Here is a 22,239-nt window from a genome sequence, read left to right as displayed (position 1 = left end):
TTTTTCTCGTTTATATTGACCTTTTTTCATTACGTTATTCTATTCAAGTGTAAAGCAAAGTACATTTTCATGCGGAAATCTATGAACATCAAATTTGGCTTTGGCACATTACTACTTCATCGGATTAAACATGTAGTGCGCTTCTATTATCCCACAAGCCCTATTCACAGCTACATACATACATCTGCGATACTGATAATATATTGACTTCGTATAGTACGCGAGATGATTTCCGATTAAATCGTTTCGTGCAATCCACGCGAATGCTAAATGTACGCATCAACAATCTGTGGAACATTTACATCGGCATTGGACGACCTGATTGATGTGAAGAATACTAAATTGAATAAACTTTTCGTTTTAACGACAACATGGGAAGGTTTGTATTGCGACAATATCTCTACTAATTTATATATAAAATTTTGATAAAAAAGTCTTTCTAAATAACGGCCATAATATTTACCGGAACGAGAATTATGTCGAATATAAGTGTCCAAAATACGTCCAAATATAAGTGTCTTAAATCTTTGCATATAATAAATAAAAATTTAGAAAAAAATAACAATTTAAGATATAACTTATACGTACTTGATGATCTTTATCATAAAATGAAGTTCTTCATCGGTCAATGCACAACAGGGTAGTTGATGAGGGTAATTGATCTGCAACACAAATACAGAAGCCAAATTGTAACAGCAATCAAAAGAATCAATGTTTCGAGAAATTGTTATTGCTTGTATCGAATTTTATATTCTCTCATCGTTCAAATAAATTTTATTTAATAGAATAATTTAAAAAAAAACTATTATTTTTATATATAAATTGTTACAAGATTTCATACATGCATTAAAGTCTATTTCTAATTCTTCTTTAAATCATCCAAATAAACCAATCAAATATGAATAGATGCATGCGCGTGATTAAAAAAATAATACGCAAATAATAGATTACTCACCCTAGAATTGCTCCGCCGGCGTCTGATGCCTCTCCTAAACCTGCTCCTCCTCTCAGGCTTATCAAAGTCCGTTGATTCACACGCGCGACACTTTGAACGACACTCCCGCACTTGAACACGCGACACTTTGCATGACATTCTCGCACTTTGACGCGCGACACTTTACACGGCATTCCCGAATTGCGTGATCGCATAGCAATCCCGTTTCGCGCGGAGATCACTTTGAATCGACGAGATAATCAAGCAAGAGTTAAAAGTTATAATTGCGAAATTAGGAGCATGGAAAAACGCGACGAATAATTCACAACACACTGAAAACCGAGAAAAGTGTGTGTTTTGGGTACTTAGCTTCCTCTTCGGGATAAACCTTCCAGGTACTAAGCCCTCCCACCAACGTCAAGTGTACCCATTGGGAGGATTCCAACGAAAACAGACATTCTAAAAAAAGGAGTAATTTTTCTCCGCAAATATAAAAGAAACTACATACACTTTTATAATTAAAATAAATTATATACACTCTTAATTATACACACATTTAACAACTCTTGTTTATGAGCGCGCAAATGCGTTTTGAGGGATAATAACGTGTGCATACGCGCGCTCGTGAGACTGGAATTAAAATGTAAAACAAAAAGAAAATAATCACTTTTCGATTAGATTAGATCATGAGATTTCGGAAATGAATGCGACAATTTTATTCCAACTAGTTGCAATTGAAAACTTATATAATTTATATGAGAAAAATATTATTAGACTTTTTATTAAAATAGCAATTATAAAAGTATTTTAATCAAAAGCATGTTTCACATAAGAAATCGAAATAAATTATTTGATAAAATTTCGGCGATATATCATTAACATAATCGTGCAAGTTACTTTTTATACTTGGCATTGCGGCTCTATGGATCGGTTGATTGTAAAAATTATTTCAAGTTGACATAACGAATAAGTCAAGTATAGAGCGCAACAGTAAAAAAGGTTCTTCGTAGCCAGGATGATTCGAATAGTTTGCTCGAAGGAGTTTTTATCCTCTTGTAATTAAAGCGATCAGCATAAAGCGCTCCCGGGACTGCATTAATAAAAGTGCTATCTCAAGGAGGCGGTTTCTTATGCTGGTCCGACCAGGCGGCCGCTCTTAGTTATAATTACCTTGTTTGCATCCGAGTCCGTTTGAAGTTCTCATTGTTGCGGGTCAGAGAGGGTCGGCGGGGGAGAGGGGGCGATCAAAGCAAAGTTCACCGCAAAAGTCGCTCTCGTAAGAAAATGCGCGTCCTTCTGTTAGTATAATAAACGCAACATCGCAGAGTTTTCGTTATACACGCCACCTCTGCCCTTCTTTCTTCCGTCTTTTCTTACGAGTAGCAGAATAGATATAAAATTGTGAGTCGAGGGAAAAAGCAGGACGATGTCGGAATACAAAAACAGACGCCACTATTTTGCGAAAATCACGAAAAATAGTAGATATCATCGGATGCATATGGATGTGTACATATATAGTGGGTATTAAAAAAGTCTGGACACGGTCGAATATCTCGATAAGGAAGAATTTTACTAGAAAGTGTTTCAGAAAAAAGTTGTATGGCTTCGAGGGGGACATAACATGGTACCATTGGTTTGACCTTGAAGAGTTATTCGAAGGTCACGTGAAGGTCACCTTCAACTTTTTAAATGGGACACCCTATATGCTTTTACATATTCTTGTAGCTCATCTCGAGAGCTTTCCAAAACACTATAATTAAGTTAGTTTTCGTTAAGTACTTTCCGAGTTATGAGGCTTGAAATCATTTCTTAATTTTACATAAATCGTAAAATATTTTGTAAAATATTGATTTTTCGATTATCTTACCTTAATACTTTTATGTACAAAATAATGAGAGGAATCAATTGATGTAAAGAAAATACATAGTTATTTTTAAGAAAAAATATGTAATTGTTAATTGCAATTTTTTTAATTACATATTTTTTCTTCGAAACAACTATGTTTTTTCTTTACACCAATTGATTCCTCTCATTATTTTGTACATAAAAGTATTAAGATAAGATAATCGAAAAATGAATATTTTACTAGATATTTTATTGTTTATAAGTAAAATTAAGAAATGATTTCAAGCTTCATAACTCGGAAAGTACTTAGTGAAAACTAACTTAATTATAGTGTTTTGAGAAGCTCTTGAGATGAGCTACAAGAATATGCAAAAGTATATAGGGTGTCCCATTTAAAAAGTTGGAGGTGACCTTCACGTAACCTTCAGGTGACTCTTTAAGGTCAAACTAATGACACCATCTTATGTCCCTCTCGAAGCCATACAACTTTTGTCTGAAACACTTTCTAGTAAAACTCTTCCTTATCGAGATATTCGACCGTGTCCAGACTTTTTTAACACCCAGTATATGCGATGATTAAATACATCTGACGCTACAGGAGTGCGTGTTATCGGATTTTTAATCCGTTGCCCGCGAAACGCGTCCTCGTTATTCATCAATGTCGCGCATTACGGACAAATTTTTTTTTCATACGCGATTCAATCGCGATGACAAACATGAAATTATTTCGCGTGCACGAAATCAACGAAATCGCGAAACGACGCGAACCGATGTACATCTCGCGTGGCGTCGCGAAGGATCACGAAAGAAGCGGTTGTTTTCGGAAACGAGGTATGTATAAGCGTAGCACGGATTGTACCGATGAGGAGGAAAGGAAGGAAAAGTCGGACTCTCTCCATAAAATACGACAATTCCCCGAGAGGTATTAACGTGATCTGTGTAAGCCACGTGAGGCTGGCTGACTGGCTGGCTGGCTGGGTTGCGTTGCAGTGTGCATGCACCACCGAGAGATAAATAATGCAGAACACTCCTAAAGCCGCCGGTTCACGTACGACCAATATGTTCCTCGTGCGGAGCCGCAAACTGGATAGCGCGCAGCTGGAAGAGTGCGTGAGATGCAACACAATTTTAAGGATTTTGCCATCGTTTACTCTCTCTCTCTCTCTTTCTCTCTTTTTCTTTCTATCTCCATCTCTCGTTCGCCGAGAATAAAATTTCTGCCTCGCGATGGACGATTTTAACTTTGCAGCCGGCATCGTTTAAGCCGCGATCGATCGATCAACGTCTTATGTACATTTTAACCGGGCTTCCCTGCGCGCGACGACTTCCAATTCGATATTTATCTCTCGACTATCGGCGATTAAATAAGTTTTAGTGACCTTCGCGTCCACAGTTCGTGCAGCTTTAATGGGATTCCCAGAGTGGCGCGGCGATTTCTCCGCAGCGAAAATATAACGGATATTAATTGGGTGACAACGGGAGGGGAAGAAAGGGACGAGGCTTGCCGTGAGAAACTTTTGCCCCGGTAGTTGGCGCAACTTTGGCGGTTAAAGTTCCGAGGTGATGAAGGCTGCTCGAGATGTCTACCTATCCATCATCATGAAGACTCTTGGATAGAGCTACTCGTAAGCAAGCAGTCATGTCAAACGGTAAACTCGAGGTTTAATCTTGATCTTAAAGTTCGTCGCATCGGTACAAAAATTTCGTCAATATAACTTTTTCTTTTTTCCATAAATTTCTAAAAATACGCAGAGATTACGATAGCTGCGATTAACAAACAAGTATAAAAAAACTCTCATCACGGAAGACGCGAGTGCCGTCAAAGTTTTAGAATCTACACTCGAATGTATTTAACTTAAGGGACAAAGTTACAAAACTCCAACAGCCGAGTAGCAAGTTGTAGCACTAGGGATATAATCTAACTTTGTACGGCATGTCAAGATTGTACCATGTATTATTAGGGATATATAGATGGGCTTGCGCTTATTTTATTATTGATAACGCTGCAGCAAGGTGGCAGTAAGCGGGCGCGAGTTCATCATCTCGCGAAAGAGATTCGAGGGGGGCGTACAAATCGTGAAATATAGAATAACCACGACGGGAAAATGTTTCGCGCCCGCTCCGCGTGTTTGAAGTGCGCACGAAAGGGATAGAAAGGGAGGTTTAAGTACGCTAACTATAAGTAACGCGCGATGTATGCAACTCTGACACAAATTTATCCAGACAAGTAGAATATATGATATCAGGCGGTATATACGTAGTAAAACTTGCATTATTCCTTTTTGCACGACTGCCGCAATGCAAAATTGTGCGTGACAGTTTCATGCGTACAGCTTCGCCGTACGTATTTTCATGTGTACACCAAATACCGCGTAATTTGCGATAAAAACGGAAAGCAGTGATTTTACATGAAAAAATAAATTTAAAATGTCAAAAAGATTTTTTTACACAAAACTGTGTTTTCGAAAGAAATTAATTTCAAAATCTTGAAAATAATATTTACACTGTTTTTAATCCAGTAGAATTGTAATAATTGTGTCATATGTCTTTGTGAATTCGCTCTCACTGCGATTAATACAGAAATATAAAAGTGCTTCATTTTATTTACTAAAATAATTTACAATAATTTAAATTTAAAAAAAATTGTGTACATGTATAAAAGAATATTCAAGTAAAAATAGTATTTTTTTCAATTAAAGAATGTTATATATTTTGTATATTTTTTAATAATTGTAAAATAAATTCGATGTACAACGCAAGATTAGAGAAAACTAAACAAGACAAAAAGAACACAATATATTATCATTTTGTATGTTTTGAAAATTAATTTCAAAAACAAAGCTTTGTATAAAAAAATTTTATTTTACTTTTTCAATTTATTTAATTTTTATAATATTTAATTTTATTTTTTTCTATATAAAATCATCTTTTGTCGTTTATCATTTACGAGACATGATATATGCGCAAAAATATTATAAAATTAGCATTATATATTAAAATATAAAACAAGTATATTGAAGTACATGTAAGCATTTCAAGTATAATATTAATAAATAAAAACGTTGCATTTAAAATGTAATAATACAATCGTATAATCCTCTATTCAATTATTCTATCTTTAATTACAACGATAGATTTTATCTTTCAGCCAAATTTTGCGGTTGGTGACACAGCATATGTATACATACACACACACAAACACAGCTATAGTTTTACCAAATCGTTATTGCATTCCGCGAATGTAAGAACCGCTACAAAATATCGGAGCAATTTAAAAGAAAACAGCCGTAAAAGAACGCAAAGTTTTTCGTACGTGTGCAAGGGGAGTTTTAAAGGCGCGCCAAGAATGGCACGGGTAAATGCTCGGGAGTCTAGTGGGAAATAAAGCTTCCGCTCGCGAGCGGGAAAGAAGAGAGTTCCGTAAACGGGAACGCGAATGGAGCACGTAATCTCCACGCGTCCGTGGTTTTATATCCATATCCATATCTCTCCTGCGCGCGCAGAGAGCGCGATGTTTTACGAATCACCGCGCGTGCACGCGCTCATACACGCATATACATACAATACACACGCACACCCCCACATGACCAAACTTGGGCAAACAGCCCGAGAAAATTGCAATTTGCCACGTAGCAGCTGTTGTCGTAAGTGGTCCCATAGCAACAGTGTATTTGCTAAGCAAATGGCCAATCATGCATATCTAAGGAGGGTCGCGTCTGCATCTCATGCATTATAGAGACGGGCTCTTCGCCCAGACGCTCTTACGAGCGCGGTAGCGCCTATTCCCAACATAGATACTAACTTCACGCCTCCTCTAATATTCTATTATCAACGACATCTCACCGCCTGAGGGCCGAATATCCCCCGCGATCCGCCACGAATAGTGACGAAAAATTGACGCTGCGCTGTCAACGGGACTCCATCCAACGGGACTCCATTAATACGCCGAATTTTGTCATCTGCATTCGACCGGTCCGAATCATGGTTGGTTCACTTTCAAAATCCACTTTTGCCAATGCATCGGTAATCGCCCTTTCGGCGACGACGAGACGTATAAAAAAGATTCAACTTTTTTTAGACGAAGCTAACAATAATAAATATTTCATGTGTGAAAGTAAGTAATTATAATTACGTCTTTTTTTATCGAAATAATGCTGATACTTGTATATATGTGTATTTGCACACACTTATAGCCGTCTTTAGGGATGCATATTATTCTGACATAACAAGACTTTCGCTGTGTGTGAAAAAGTTTACGCAAAGAAATATTTGCCGTAATTCGTGGCAAAAAAGTATCGAAAAATTACCAATGGAATTTGGAATAAATTTGTATATATTTAGAAAGGCTCTTCATCACTTCCCTCGCGAATCACCGCGACACGATCCTTTTACTTTCGCGTAATCTTCTTCGTCGCAAGAGACATAACTCTCTTCGCCCGGGGAGAAGCGGAACGAATCTCTTCCGTGCTCCGTCGTTTGTCGTTTATCAGCGCAACGAAAAATTCCCGCCAACTATGCGAATGTCAACAACAACAATGAATCGTCGACGTCGCTGAATAACCTCGTTACGGTACGGAAGCGCATAAAGGTCGCGGAAACGATACGGGAGAGCGATAGGGGCACCTCCGTTTGAGGACTCCCCCGCATTACCCCCGCGCGTTACTTCCTTCCTCTCTTCTGCATATACCCGACGTAATTATATTACTCTTTGGTACTCTGCGTTCGTGTCCTCAGGGCAGAGAACCACTACCCTGCGCCGGGCCGACTAAGAGAATTACGTTTCATTCCGACCGTCATCGTGACATATTTTCCTATCGCAACTTGTGTGCCTTTTAGAATATCTCTGCTTCGCACGTATTTTCAGAATCTCGACGCGCGTTTCTATAGGAGAACCTCCAATCATGTCAATGAACTATATATCCATGTAAAAGCTACCTCTTCTATTAATAACTTACAAATGTGAAGTAATAATTTATATTTTTATATCTTAGTTAAAATTTTATTTGAAATATGTCGTGGATTTTACGGTACAGAAATAAACGTTTCAGGTATATATTTCTCGTTAAAAATTTTAACTAATTAATTAAAATAATTCTCTCTCATTGCATGAGCAATAAATATTATATTTGAATATTATTTTTAAAAATTTCTATTTATTCTATTCATCCTTTTTACAGCTCACATTTTTTTGTTCATATTTTTATTAAATCATGTAATTGATTTATTTAAAATAATAGTTATCTTCAAAATGTATATTTCATTTATATTTTTTATTTCCTTACTCTCTCTTATATAATATTATATACATTTAAAGTAATAATCATGATTATACTTGAAATAATTATTTGAAATAAGTAAGAAAATATAATATTTGAAATAGTCAATTTCAAGTTTGAAATCTTGAAATATTATTTCTATATACAATAATTTTTACAACATTATTGTTTCATTAAAAATTTCAATTATTCTCTCGAATTTCCCACGTATTTGTGTCTATCATTTTTACAAATATATTTTAAAAATTTTCAAATAATATTTTATCTCTTTTTTTACATGATATACATGATATACACTATTCGAATGATTATTTTCAATAGCGTGCATGTGAAATGTATCCACCGTTAACGCTACGCATTGCGGTATCACTTGCAAAAGAGTTTTGATTTATCATTGCTTTCAATACCAATTAGTAACCAATTTTTAAACTAACATGAAATGAAAATAACATTTAGTGGTTTTTATTCTGTTCGAGTGTACATATTGATATAAGCAATTATTAATCATCGAACTCTGAATTATGATTGACGTGCGATGTAATATTTCTACGCTAATATAGGGTAATTGACCATACTAATTCATTTTGATTATAATACGCCGTACCGGCATTTAAAATTTATCTCTGAATAACACGGTCGCTGTAGCATGAAAGATCGTTAAAATGTTAAAATCCTATAAAATTCATTTTATATTTACACGATTTAAATATAAAAGGTCGAGTCATGCAAAAGATTTCATTAAAATTCAACGTTATTCTAGACATGAACGAACAGCCAAATGTAATGATAAGACGACTAAATATCATTTCCTTTTGTTAAAATCTCGATAAAACATCGCCATTTTCCCCGCGCATTGCAAAAGACAGTACATCTGACACATCATCGTGCAGCAAAACTTGCAGCAATACCTTTGCGCCTGTCTCTTGTCATAATTTTAACAGATTGTGTCCAGCAATGACGCAGCAAACCTATACAAGCGACAAATGTAACCTGCCAACTGCTCTCGTCGTTCACAGGCCACCGCATCCTCGCAGTGTATACGCGGCTTTATTAGATTAAAATGCAATAAAACTCAATTACAACTTCATCAACTGCAAATTACCGGCTCTCACTTCGCCGGCATCGTAATCCACTTATCGGGTGTGTCACGCGAACCGGGAACGAAATCACGTCCGCGTGACGAGCCGGCGCATGCTTGTGTGGAACGAATCGTGCACTTGCGAATTATTAACGTTACAACGAGATAGTTTTGCAAACGAGAGAGACGTAATTACACCTGCTTTAAATTGTAAGATACTACTTCATATATCCCGACATTCTCTCTTAAACACGAGACGATCCCTCATTGTGCTCCCGGACAATAATGCGCGACATGTTCCACCGCGTGTGAATTTGTGAATGATTCATGGCAACATTACATATTCCCTTGAAAACTGGATCGCGCACGGTCGTTACGTCACTTTTAGCGACCTGCGAAGTCTTTTTTCTCCCTTCAAAAGTGCAGGCCGTTGCGCGCGCGCACGCGTAAAAAATTTCATTCGCGTTCCGTTGCAACCCAGGGGCACAGTAACGTGTACCCGCAGTATTATATTATGCAACGATCTATGTATGCATTATTTAATCCATAGCTGAAAAGTCAGAAGCGGCAAGAGATCGTTTCCATTTAATGGGCGCGCTTCATGTTCCTCCATAAGGACCCTTCGCATAACTACTATAGTTATATCAGCGTATAGAGACGACGGATCTCTTCGTATTAATAAATTAAACATCATAATCATCTTGCATATTTAGCCTCTCTAGGAATACGAGATGTAAAGGAGGTTCTCATCTCATGCATAAAGAGGAGAATCGAAGATTCCGATTCGATGAAGGGAGGCAATAACGCGGTTGAGATTCGCCAAGCGATAATGAATGCACGTGGTAACCTCGCTCGTGGCTAACCAATGCTATCTAACTTTTCGACGCGAATGAGAATGTTAATCCGGAGCGAATCTTGGACGATAGCCAACGATTCCCTTCCCTCGCGCCTCTCCCTCTCCGGGAATCCGGACTCGTCGATTCGTATGAAGGAGGAGAAGGTGGTGAATCTCTACGACCTTAAACATTCCATAATTTCTCAGCATTTTTCTTTCCTTTCTCAAATACGATAAATCATACAATCAATAGACTCTCTCTAAGGAAAGGAAAAAAGATTGGAGAAAAATTTGCCGATCTCATTAGCTGTCAAAATAACTAGTGCAGCGCTTTTACTTTATAAAATATCTAGAGTTTCGCGAGCTACGATCGGTGTTCAATGGTTATAAATAATACAGAGTTTAATAATACGAGATTTAATTATTTTTGGAACCTGAGAGATACCTAACCGGTATAACTTGAAAAGAGAGAGACAGAGCATAAACGTATCGTACACGTTATTAAATTCTTGACCCCGAGCTGTTGCAGAAACAAAACGAGTCGATTATTTCTCGGCTGTTTCTTTCGTAATTTGCCTACGCACGAGATTTTTATTCCATCTGCGATTATATTCGATCGTAGTCTTTGCGATATTATTTGCATATCGATTTGTGAAGCGATACGTATACTATGCATTATAGGGTCATTTTTCACACGCTCTTAATTAATATTGAATACGATATACCTTATATATTAGCGTTTACGATGCTATCGCAGCGCGCATAAAATGGATTCAAATTTAGTCGGAAAATGAAGCAGGTAGAGAGAGAAATATATTATATATAATATGCGCGCTGCGATATATATATATATATATATATATATATATATATATGTATATGTATATCGATATGTGCTATATGTATTACTATGTAAATGCGATCACCCCATACGGAGCTTTTACGGATCCAGCATCGGATGCATCCGTGACCGCGCGTATTGTTGAGGATTAAAACGAATTCGATTACGCGTGATGCGTATCCTTCTCGCCATCTCAGCTATTCCCCGCGGATAATTTCGCTGGATAAAGCGAATTATCGATATGAGAGAGTCCGAAGGATTAATATAAATTATATAAAACACCCGCGTAGAGGAAACAGGAACGGGAAATATTCCTCGGGCCATTGGCCATTGCCACGACTCGTAGCAACGCGATTATCGGAATTGCGTACAGATACCATCGTCGAAATCACATCCATCTTTTCCGCCCCGGCGACGCAGCCTCTCTGTCTCTCTCTCTCCCCTCGTTTAAATACGCATTCGGTTGTACAACGCGCGCAGGAGGGGGAAAGAGAAGAAACGTTTCTCTCTCTTAATCCCTCTATTAAAACGTAAATTACCGGGGAAGATAAACGCGGATGCGCGGCGATTCGGTCGCCTTCTCCTGGCGAGCAACGAACGAATTGTCTCCTACCTGCCGTCATCCTCCTCGCTCTTTACTCCCTCCCCCGTTCTCCAAGAGGTTGCATCGAATAATGCGCAATTAAAGTTTTAATCGAAAACTTGAAAGGTTGAATAAGAATGGCGTTAAGCGTGACGATAGTCGGGGTGGGTTTCAGGGGTGGTTAGCTTGGCTGGGGCAGTTACATCGTTAAGGGCGGTGGGAAAACTAAAGGGCCGCCACCGGCGACGGTAACGCGACGAAACAACCACGGAAATGCGGAGAGGACGACTACGACAACTACGACGACTACCAAGACGATGAACCACCAACAGCGGTGGCCGATAAACCGCTCAGAGATCTCCGGACCGTGCTACAATGGACTGTGGAGTTTAGGTCCGGGTTTTAAGCAGGCTACCGCGTAACGCTAGACTCCCGGTAGTTGAAACGCGAGCATCAAACTTGCACGCCGTTGCGTATAATGGCGTTATCGAGAATTCTATTGGATCGACGCACCGCACGGTACAACGAGTTCGCTTCCGAGATAATCGCAGTGGGATCAAAGTGCACGCCGCGCTCGCCCATCTCTCCCTCCCCCGTCGTTTCCGGTGCACGACCGTCGTCGTAACGCAGTGGGGCGTGTTCGATGAACCCGCCGTTTTAACGCTTTAACGAGCAACAATTTCTCACCGTCCAACATCTGACCGTCTTTCGTGAATGCTAATTGCAACTTTTTTTTTATCCGCGTCTAATATACGTTTTCTCTAGTGCAAGATGCCAAGAGGTATGCCAAAAATAGAAAGATGTTGAAAGATGAAATTCGAGATCTCTAAGAAACCTCATCATTTTTGTATACATATTTCTCAATATCTTTGATTTAAAACAATTTTTTTCGTTTTTCTAGATATATAATTCATAAAGAAATCTTAAATTTATTTTATAATTTTAATTTTAAATTAGTTTTTGGTTATTTATGAATTTTTGCAGATTCATTTATGAAAAAGCTATACATCTAACAGTTAAAATTATCTCTTTCCTTATTTGATAAGTTATACTGTATAACGATGGCTTTTATAAATAATCCTCTTACGCGCGGGCGAGTATTATAAAGTATATTTAATTAATCACTCTACTAACTGATACTCTCGATAATTCTAGATAAAGATTTTTCTTCTTATAATAGGCGGCTTTACGTCGATAACTGAAGCTTTATATCGATAATTATAAGAATTTTTTTTTGCCGTATAAATCTATTTAAAGTCAAATAAAAAATAGATATATTGACAAACAAGAATGCAGTTATACTCCAACAATAAGTAGTGAAATTGTCGATTTAAATTACCAATTTTCTCTCTCTTTTATAGAATTTCTGTTATAAAACAGGATTTAATTATCGAAGTGATGAATAGCTTTTAATTAATTCTCAGAGCAGGAAATACTTGTGAAGCAAGTGCTCTTTAAATATCAGACAAATATAAACTATCAGTTTACATTCTCGTATTTAGTTTCATTAATAGATCATGAGAAATTAAATTCTATTTTATAGTATAATTAAATGCAAATTTATTATTCATTTATTATTCTAATTCATAAGTTATTACACTATCAATTAACACGAAATTAATATTAAAAATAGAAGTGTTAATTTAGTTTAGTTTACCTCGAAAAGATATTTAAAGCGAATCGCGTAAACAATAAACTAATATAGAATTACTTGCTAATTGATTGTGCTTCTTCTAAAAAAAGATATTGTAAATAAACTTAAAATATAAAATTTTTATAGAATATGGAATATACTATATATATAATAATAATAGCAATAATAATGAGCAGTCAATAATATCAACTTAATATCAAATTGTTTTCCATATTTATTAACAATTATCGAAATATTTTAGCTCCAAATTTATTACTACTGAAATAAATATCACAATCAAAAACATTTTGCAAGTTTCAAATTTAGAGTGGTAAAAGAGCAATTAATTCACGAAATATTTTAGTATCACAATCAAATAAGAGCAAAATCAATTTTAAATCTTTAAACTTTATTACTCTTTTATTCTTGTACAGCAAGCTAGCACAGTCACGTTTGCCCCATTTTTTTAAACAATGAACAATAAATTCGATATTGATGTATTTCAAAAACAAGTAATTAGGAAAGCATTTTAATATCAAAATCACATTGCGATATTTAATTGCATAATACAATTTCTTCTTGTAACATTATAACACTAGATAAAAAGAATTAAAAATTCTGCAAAAATGTGCAACAGCGGAGTTATAAATTCGAACGTTAATGTGTAAAATATAAATATATATTTCAAATTATGTAAAGCAATGTTCAAAATAATTAGTACTTCAAATTGGCGCAATTAAATTTTTACGTCTTTCTTTTTAAACAAATTAAATTTTACATTTAATGAAACAAATTACAGAATTTTCAAAAAATTGTTTTGTAAATATAAGCTTGAATAAAATATGATAAACAGAATTTTAATTCTTTTATATAAGAAATATTTAGAGAATTATAAATCTCCAACTATATGTGCTGAATATGTTATATATACACACATCTATATAATATTATTATATATATCGTATTTTGCTAAATATTTTAAGTACATTTCAAAAAACAAGAAAGAATTTTTTACATTATATTACACGATGATGTAGTGCAAAGTTGGACAAAGATAAGCATTTTAATTTTACAGATAACAGGCAATATAAATTAACGAGGTTATAAATTGCTTACCTCATGCTCCGCTGTCGCCCGATGCTATCCTGAGTCTTCTCTTCCTCTCTTGTTTCTCGGTTTCTTTATGGCACTCACGAAAACCCGATTAATTACAGTTAATATCGCACGAGTACTAATCAACGGAATACAACAATCGCACGACACTTTACATAGCACTCGACGTTCGTCGCACTCAGTTGTATCGCGACTAAGAACAAGTAGAAATAACTTCAGTCCATTCAACACGAATGAAAATGCGTAGTCTACTTCACACCGTCACTCGTCGCAATAATGTTGAGGTTATTACTTATTGTTTATGTTTTTACTCTCACAAATGAATATCACTAATAAATATGGTACATGTTTTAAAGATAATTTTATATTATTTCGCATTTTATAAGCACGAATAAATATACTTAATACATACATGTATCTAAAATTGAAGATAGATATCCGCGGACTACAGTATTTAACAAATATTATTTACTGACAGAGGTTTTGGTCGGATTCTCGTGTAATTTTCGCGTTTTAACGTAGAAACGTTGAATTTATACTATATGGCGATTGATAAATATTATAATATAAGATTAATAAAATCACTGTATGCACTAATTAAACGCTCGATTCGATGCGTATTCCATATCCGATGTTTCGCTAATAACGTGAAAATGACCGACTTTATTGCTCACATCGTGCGATGATTTCGCGAGTCGATTTAACGACTAATTAAGACGTTATGGACAACAATTAATCGAAATTCAATATTACAAGCGTAATAGATACGCATAAATCTCGTGTTACTAATACTGCGTATTAATATCTATACCGCGTATTATATAAACAATCAATCAATCGTTACCAAACAGGTTATGTGTCATTTATCGCGAGAGTTAATCAATTACGCGGACTAATGATCGTTAATTGTAATAATGATGAGGGTACGATTGCCTTGCGAGGGACGATACGACGACACACGAATGTACGGCGGTACACACACTACTGACTCGAGTATCGCCGCGCGACTGACTACAAGGTTACGGTATGTAAACAATATCACGCATACCTTACGCGCTATTTCTCGAAATATTGAACAAAAATAAAGATGGAATAATGTATATGTTCTTTAAATGTTATCGTTATATACTTGTTGTTTATGTTGAATACTTTGTTGAATATTTCCTTAAAATTCCTCGAGTTAAATATTATGCGGAATATATTCTGTATATATTTCTTTTGAATTTTTGTTATTAATTATTAATAATTGAATTGAGATTTTGATTTTTACTTTGATTATTCTTTTTTTATTTGATCCTGCGATTCATGCTCTCGAAATTGATTAGCAAATTACATCTAAATCGATGAATTAAATTTAAAGTGCGAAGCGAAATATATTTAAGATCGAAAAATATATATTTAAAGAAATAATTAAATAATAAATATATTTAAAGAAATAATTATTATTTATAAGTATTGCATTATAACAATAATTTATAATTTTCATTTCACGTGTTATAAATACATTTTGAGATTTCTTTAAATAAATGTATCGCAAGAAGTATTTGTTTTAATAAATTAATCCTCGCGAATGATGACTCCCATAATGTACCGAGGTGACAACTATTTATCAAAGCAAATATTTCCCACTCGCGATATATATTTTAGTTATAAAATATATCAGCATATATAGTTTGAGATATTTATAGTTGTTGTTAAAAATATTTCTTATTATAAAAAACTGAAAATTCGGTTCATTATCCGGGATTAAAACAACAATTAACAGTAAATTAGCACTTAATTATTTAATTCCTCGTAGTTAATATGTTGTTTCCGCTGCGTCACTCTTCGACTCTTTCTCGTATACAATTTACAATTAACAACAGAAGCGTACTCTACGGCAAATATTATAACTGACACGACACTGCAAATAGAAGCGCGCTACAATATCGTGGCTTATTTTTAGATAATAAAATCGCGACAAAACGAGAAACCTACGCAACGCGCTCTCGCGTTACAACACGCGAATATTTAAAGCTATGCGGTATCCTTTCAAGCCACTCCGCTATTTACCCGGATTCATTTTAATCACGGCAGTCCATTTGCGTACACGACGCGCGCTATTATTGCGCGCTCGCAATTTCCCGTATCTCGTGCATTTTTAAAGTAGACGCTCATAAACACAACCAGATATCATCCATTTTTCTCCTTTCTCGCCGCCGTAATATACGCTGTCCGATAAAAAAAATAAGTGTTTAATAACATTACGATGCTATCGAATCGCTGATAGTTTCAACCGCGATATTTCTCGATCCTCTAGCACTCGCTCCTGCGCATTACTAATACAAGATATCGATAATATATACAAATTACTGATAAAGCATAATTGTTAGATTGAACGAACTTACCTGAAGTGAAGTTCGATCATAATTATGCCCTTTGTCTCGTCCGGATGGAGACTATGTAGTCGTGCTTCCGCACGCCCTCTCGACAACAGATTTTAAAGTACCGCCAAAAAGAAAAGCTCGCGCCTCTGCGAGCGCGAGTTGCCGCGCGCGCCGGCGCAGCGCGCGCCACGCCACCTCATAAGTTCCAATCATTTCGGCAAATCACCCTTCCTGGGAGTGGGAAATAATTGATGGGTGGGTGTCCATCCGGACGAGACAAAGGGCATAATTATGATCGAACTTCACTTCAGGTAAGTTCGTTCAATCTAACAATTATGCCTCTGTATGTCTCGTCCGGATGGAGACTATGTAGCTGTTTATAGACTAGGGATTTGCCAGTGGGAGTAATATAAATATTATTATGAGAGACTGTGAGCGAGTACTATATATTATCTAAGAATAATAGATAGATGTGTAAGTATAAAGTGTCTTATAGATCTAAGTATACAAAAAGTACGCTGTGGTCTTATAGAAAAATTAAAATTGCATGTTCTAAGAGCCATATAAACTTAAAATTAAAATAAACTTCTAAGACTAATGACAACATGGTCTTACGTAGCGATCTCATGGTAGAAGTAATTAGGGTTTTAAGATCGCATCGCTAAAATCCTCAGGGTTAATAAGAGGCCTATTGTAAAAATTTGCAAAGACCCTGGACTCGCCGGTCCAACCCGCCGCGCGTTTAATAATCTCGATAGAGACTCTCTTAGCGGCTGCTTGAGACGTTGAAGCGTGTCGCGTACTGTGTGCAGAGAAGAGGGAAGTATTTATGCCACATTCCTCCAAAGCCAGACGAATCCAGCGACCAATAGTTTGCGACGAAACCGCCCTATGGGGTTTAGAAAAAGAGATAAACAAAAAATCGCATGTAGAAGGGCGTAACTCCCTGGTAAGCTCTATATAATGTTCCATGAGGCGAACAACACAAAGATTTTCATGGTTTGCAAAGCGTGAAAAAAGGAAAAAGGGTTGAGAGCGACCCGGTGCTGAAGTTTTTATCCGATCTGGAACGCGAATCATCAATTTCTCTTCCAAAGAGATCTGCGACACTCTTATTAAACTAAGCGTTTGCGCTCTATGACCAGTATCGAGAGCTAAGAGGAGTATCAGTTTTTTGGTGATATCTTTCAAAGAAACTCCTTCATATGGGTAAATAGAGGACAATTTAGCTATCACGGGGGCGGGGTCCCAAACAAAATCGTATCGCGGACGGGGCGGTTTGATTACCGAAACGCCTTTACAGAAACGTTTAACCATAGGATGATTGCCGATTTCGATCTGCGAAATTAAGGAGATCGCTGATCTCATCGTATTCAGACATAAATAGGAAGAGATTTTGGGTAGCTCCTGGGCTAAAAATTGCAAGGTCTGAGCAGCCGACGGTGAGTAGAGCGGTGACCTATGACGCTGGCAAAATTTCCACCAGGCACGAAGTGGGTAGGAATATTGTTTGATAGTCGATTCCGATAGGGAGGCTAGTAAAGCTGGTATTGCTGTATCTGGTACTAAGCGAGCCTTGAATGCCTCCCTGATAACTTCGCGACCCCCAGGGAAAGTGACCTCCATGATGGGTGACAGGTCCTGAAAGGTGACGATAAGAGTGAATAATTAGGAGGTAAGATTAATGGTTCGGAAATCACAAGACGACTAAACAACGGGAACCAGGGCTGTGAGGGCCACCAAGGCACTACCAGTGTTCCCGTTGCTTCGTCGTCAATTATCTTTCTGAGAACACGTGGTAGTAAAATGAAAGGTGGGAAAGCATAGAAGTTTAGATTTTCCCACGAAAAAGTGAACGCGTCTACAGAGATTGATCCCGGGTCAGGATACCAGGAAGCGTACAAATCACATTTGTTATTTATTGAAGACGCGAACAAATCTATATCAAAGGGACCAAAGACCCTTGCCACTCGACGAAATGCTGTAACCGATAAAGACCATTCCGTATCAGGATCCGAAGTTCTAGATTCGGCATCCGCGATAGAGTTTTCTATAGATGAAATATAAGAGGCAAAAACGAATATGTTGCGATCCTCGCACCAACGCCAGATTTGTCTAGAAATTTCAGAGAGATGAGGAAATTGAATAGAGCCAAACTTATTGATGTAGGCTATAGCAGTAGTATTGTCAATGCGGAGTAAGATGTTGCAGTCGTGAAGATCTGCTGCAAAACAAAGCAGGCCGTTAAAGGCCGCTTTAAGCTCTAATGAGTTTATGTGAAGCGTCCTCTCACACTCAGACCACCAGCCATGAGTGCGCCTGTCGCGGCAAGAAGCCCCCCAGCCGTTCAAAGATGCATCCGTAAATATTTTTTGCACAAATCTGTCTGAGCGGATTTTGTTCGTCTGTTTGGGATTGGAAAAGATGTCGATCCACCATCTGAAGTCTTCCTGGAAGTGTGAAGAAATGTCCATTTCTGCTGAGTAATCCTCATTGTTATTAACAAGAGCTAAGAACTTTTCTCTTTCAAATCTCTTCGTATGAAGAAGTCCGTACTGAACTGCAGGGCAGACTGAGACGAGAGAACCGATAAGGCTGGCAAATTCTCGAATGGAACATCTTGTTCTGAGGGCCAACGATGTTGTTAAACTTAGTAACTTTGCTCTACGTGAAGGAGGGATCGTAATTGATTGCTCATTTGAATCGAAGATGAAACCTAAATACTTGCTTTTATTTGATGGCTCCAAATGCGATTTAGCGTAATTTACCACAAACCCCAAAGAGTGAAGAAGGTTAACTGAAGCGTTGACGTTAGCCCGACATTCTTCGTTGGACGAACCTAAGAGGAGAAAATCGTCCAGGTAAGTTATTGATTGATAGCCTTTTTTACGGAGATAGGTAAATACAGGTCTAAGAATCTTTGTGAATATGTAGGGAACTGTGGACAAGCCGAAAGGCAGAGCCGTGAATTCAAAGGTCTTATTGCGCCATTGGAAACGAAGGAACTTTCTATGGCCCTCAAAAATTAGAACTAACAGGTAAGCATCTTCCAGATCGAGGGTTGCCATATGCGTTCCAGGAAGCATGAGGCGAACCACAGTACGCCAATCCTCTAATTTGAAGTGTGGAGGCTCGATGTATACGTTGAGGTCTCGCAGATTCAAAATAAAGCGTTTCCCTCCTGATGACTTATCTATCAAAAAGAAAGATGAGAGGAACTGGTCTTTGCTAGGTTCAACCTGTGCGATGGCTTCTTTTCGCTGTAGACGATCTATTTCCAAGTCACAGGCTAGCGCAGCAGATAACGACAAGTTGGGCTCAGAAAGATGAGCCCTTGATGGAGGCGAAATAGTGAAAGGAATGCGGTAGCCTCTTATGGCACTCAATACAACAGGGTCAGAGGTGATACTCGACCAAGATTCGTAGAATTTATGTAAGCGACCGGCCGAACTTACGTTGTCTAGTGACGGCGACGAGATCTGGTCTGAGACCGGGAGCGGTGGCGTTGGCTCTGGTGATAATGAGCCCCTGTTCGGCGAGCCGACGAAGGACGGGCAGGAGCCTTCCGGTTTCCCGAAATCCTAGACGCCTGTTGGTGAGATCGATATTGTGTTGACTGGCGGACCGGTTGTAACGTCTTTTTTCCTATCGGGGGAGCTGATTTGGAGACATCACGGGCAGTTTTTTCACAGACCTGAGCCGCCTTGAGCGTTTCGGCAAAATTTTGCCCGAATAAGAACTCGTCGATCGGAGCTGATTCTGCAGCATTTTTGCCAACGATATTGAGAGAAGGATTGGTGAAAGCTCTTCTCGCCAGTGAGAGACGGTAGTGGTGGTCCGCTAGCAGATGAATGCCTTCTGAGAAATTTGTCAGAGCCGACCTTGCCTCATTCTTGAGATCTTGCAAGATCTCCGGCTTCAGCAAGAGCGACATGCCCGAGCCGAGGGCGTTGAGGGAAGCAGCCACCTGTGCCTGTGAAGATGACTGATATTCGTCCCGTTTAATGACCGACGGGGTCAGCGCTGCGATTAGCTCCTTATTCAACTTTGGTGGAGCCAGCGATGATAGCTCCCCCTTAGGTTCATATTTAGACAGCAGGTTAGAACGCACCTCGTTATTGAGACCGCCTCGCGACTCCATCTGGATTGCATTCAGAACCGTAGGATTCCAGGAGGATGACGTAGGGGGTGTCTGAGTTCTCCCGAACAAATCCTCAACCAAGGTATACGCCACGGGAACAACTTCCGGAACCTGGGATTCCGGAATGTCTGTGGCAAGAGGGGAGGCAAAGGATACGCTGCCAGTTGGCGTGGCACTCACCTCATTGACGCTAGGAATCGTCGGCGAATCTATGTATGGAAAGAAGGAGACAGAATAGAAATCACATCGGTTATGTCCTCCCTTTGCCAGTTGCAGAGGGGGGGCTGGGTCAACAGGAGGACATACCTGGTACAACGCCTCGGTCAGCTTGTGCGACCGTGTGTTCTATTGTATTCTGCTCCACGGCGCCTGGTCTAATTGCTGCTAAGGGCGATGCTGGGCCCTCATCCTGTGGCGGGATAACCTCTATAGGCGATCTAACCTGACATAAGTCTAGGTTATGTGAGCTGTTGCGGCGCACAAGAAAATCTCGAAAATCTCTGAGAATTTCGCTATAACTTTCCCTGGATCGGGAACGCCGTACCGAAGAATCCCTCGATGAGATGCTGTCCGATGAATGAGCATCCCTAGATCTTTCTCTCCTATGTCTCTCTCCTCGAGCACGTTCGCGCGATTTTTCCCTTGAGGAATGTTTACGGGACGCTCTTCTGTCCCTAGAATGCCTCGAGAAGGATCCCTTATTTGCGCTTTTGTGCTTAGGCATTATTCTAATGGGTAGAGCCTGAAAAGAGACTAAAAAATGAAAATAATAACTACGGTACACGTTGTCGACACGAGCGAACAAAACACAATGAGGTGGCGTGGCGCGCGCTGCGCCGGCGCGCGCGGCAACTCGCGCTCGCAGAGGCGCGAGCTTTTCTTTTTGGCGGTACTTTAAAATCTGTTGTCGAGAGGGCGTGCGGAAGCACGACTACATAGTCTCCATCCGGACGAGACATACAGAGGCATAATCAATAATTTGCATCGACACATATTCAAAGGGAGAGGGAGGGGATCCCGACGATATCGAACGCACGCTTTATGCATCGACGTCACCGCGGCCGCCTTTAATTAGAATCAGCCCAGCATATTTAATACGCGCGCGAGTCGCGCGTGCTAATTGAATCAATTAACTCACCCCGAACTTGCTGCGCGGTCGAGGGCGGAGAGGGATGAGCGTTTACAATATCGGCGGCATAAACATAGAGAGAGGAGCCGCTCCCCCCTCCTACCCCCGGTTCTCGATCTCTTTTTTTTTCGTATCCTCCTCGATTATCCGTCTCACGCGACTTCCGCTCTGCGCGCCCCGAGCGAACGTTTATAAATAATTTAATTTACGCTCGGCTCGGCGCGAGAATTTTTCACCGTGTGTCATCGCGTACAACCGGCTACATTTTCCCTCGCGCGCCGTTATTCGGCCGTAGTTACAATGGTCACCATGCACGAAGAATCACGGTAACGAGGTGCCGACGCGCTCGGAAGTTCGGATAGTTAACTCGCGGACTCGGCGGCGATTATAATTGGAAAACGATCGGGAGAGGGCGGCGGGGGGAGGGAGATGCGCCAGAGATATATCGATATACCCCGATAACGA

General features: G+C 38.7%; 3 protein-coding genes across 10 annotated transcripts in view; 1 reads left to right on the top strand and 2 right to left on the bottom strand.

Annotated features, from left to right (window-relative positions):
• M (zona pellucida domain-containing protein miniature) overlaps positions 1-14,453 on the bottom strand; it is a 271,056-nt gene extending 256,603 nt beyond the window's left edge. Inside the window, exons 1-3 of one of the 3 annotated variants that reach the window (XM_083109740.1) lie at positions 14,142-14,453; positions 956-1,393; positions 589-662 (exon numbers count right to left, since the gene is read on the bottom strand). The gene's annotated coding sequence lies outside the window, so the exon portion shown is untranslated. Of the gene's footprint in view, positions 1-588; positions 663-955; positions 1,394-2,104; positions 2,297-14,141 lie in introns of those variants that run through there. The other 2 variants (XM_083109741.1, XM_083109742.1) reach the window with 2 other exon arrangements.
• Sol1 (CUB domain-containing protein Sol1) overlaps positions 1-22,239 on the top strand; it is a 290,756-nt gene that overhangs the window by 208,018 nt on the left and 60,499 nt on the right. The window lies entirely within an intron of this gene.
• Positions 16,661-21,549, bottom strand: LOC145971512 (uncharacterized). Of its 6 annotated transcripts, none has more exons than XM_083099264.1 (3): positions 20,952-21,549; positions 19,960-20,854; positions 16,661-16,735 (listed from the first exon to the last, which is right to left on the bottom strand). In XM_083099264.1, exons 1-2 carry the CDS (start codon positions 21,367-21,369, stop codon positions 19,965-19,967), a joined length of 1,308 nt encoding a protein of 435 aa, XP_082955390.1. In that variant the 5' UTR covers positions 21,370-21,549; the 3' UTR covers positions 16,661-16,735; positions 19,960-19,964. The 6 variants fall into 6 exon arrangements, with proteins under 6 accessions (XP_082955390.1, XP_082955381.1, XP_082955373.1 ...); XM_083099255.1 differs by lacking the exon at positions 16,661-16,735 and adding an exon at positions 17,258-17,393; XM_083099247.1 differs by lacking the exon at positions 16,661-16,735 and adding an exon at positions 18,064-18,145.

Source organism: Camponotus vicinus, unplaced genomic scaffold (genome assembly GCF_025532165.1).
Source record: "Camponotus vicinus isolate PSW18456_S1 unplaced genomic scaffold, iyCamVici1.0 SCAF_1, whole genome shotgun sequence".
Classification (NCBI taxonomy): Eukaryota; Metazoa; Arthropoda; class Insecta; order Hymenoptera; family Formicidae; genus Camponotus; species Camponotus vicinus.
This window is presented reverse-complemented; position numbering and strand designations above follow the sequence as displayed.

What these genes read in the sequence shown, in the direction of transcription:
- LOC145971512 (XM_083099264.1), bottom strand. Translation starts at nt 21,369, where the DNA reads ATGCCTAAGCACAAAAGCGCAAATAAGGGATCCTTCTCGAGGCATTCT. An exon ending in TGACCGAGGCGTTGTACCAG is followed by an intron (nt 20,855 to 20,951) that starts GTATGTCCTCCT and finishes TTCCATACATAG; the next exon opens with ATTCGCCGACGATTCCTAGC.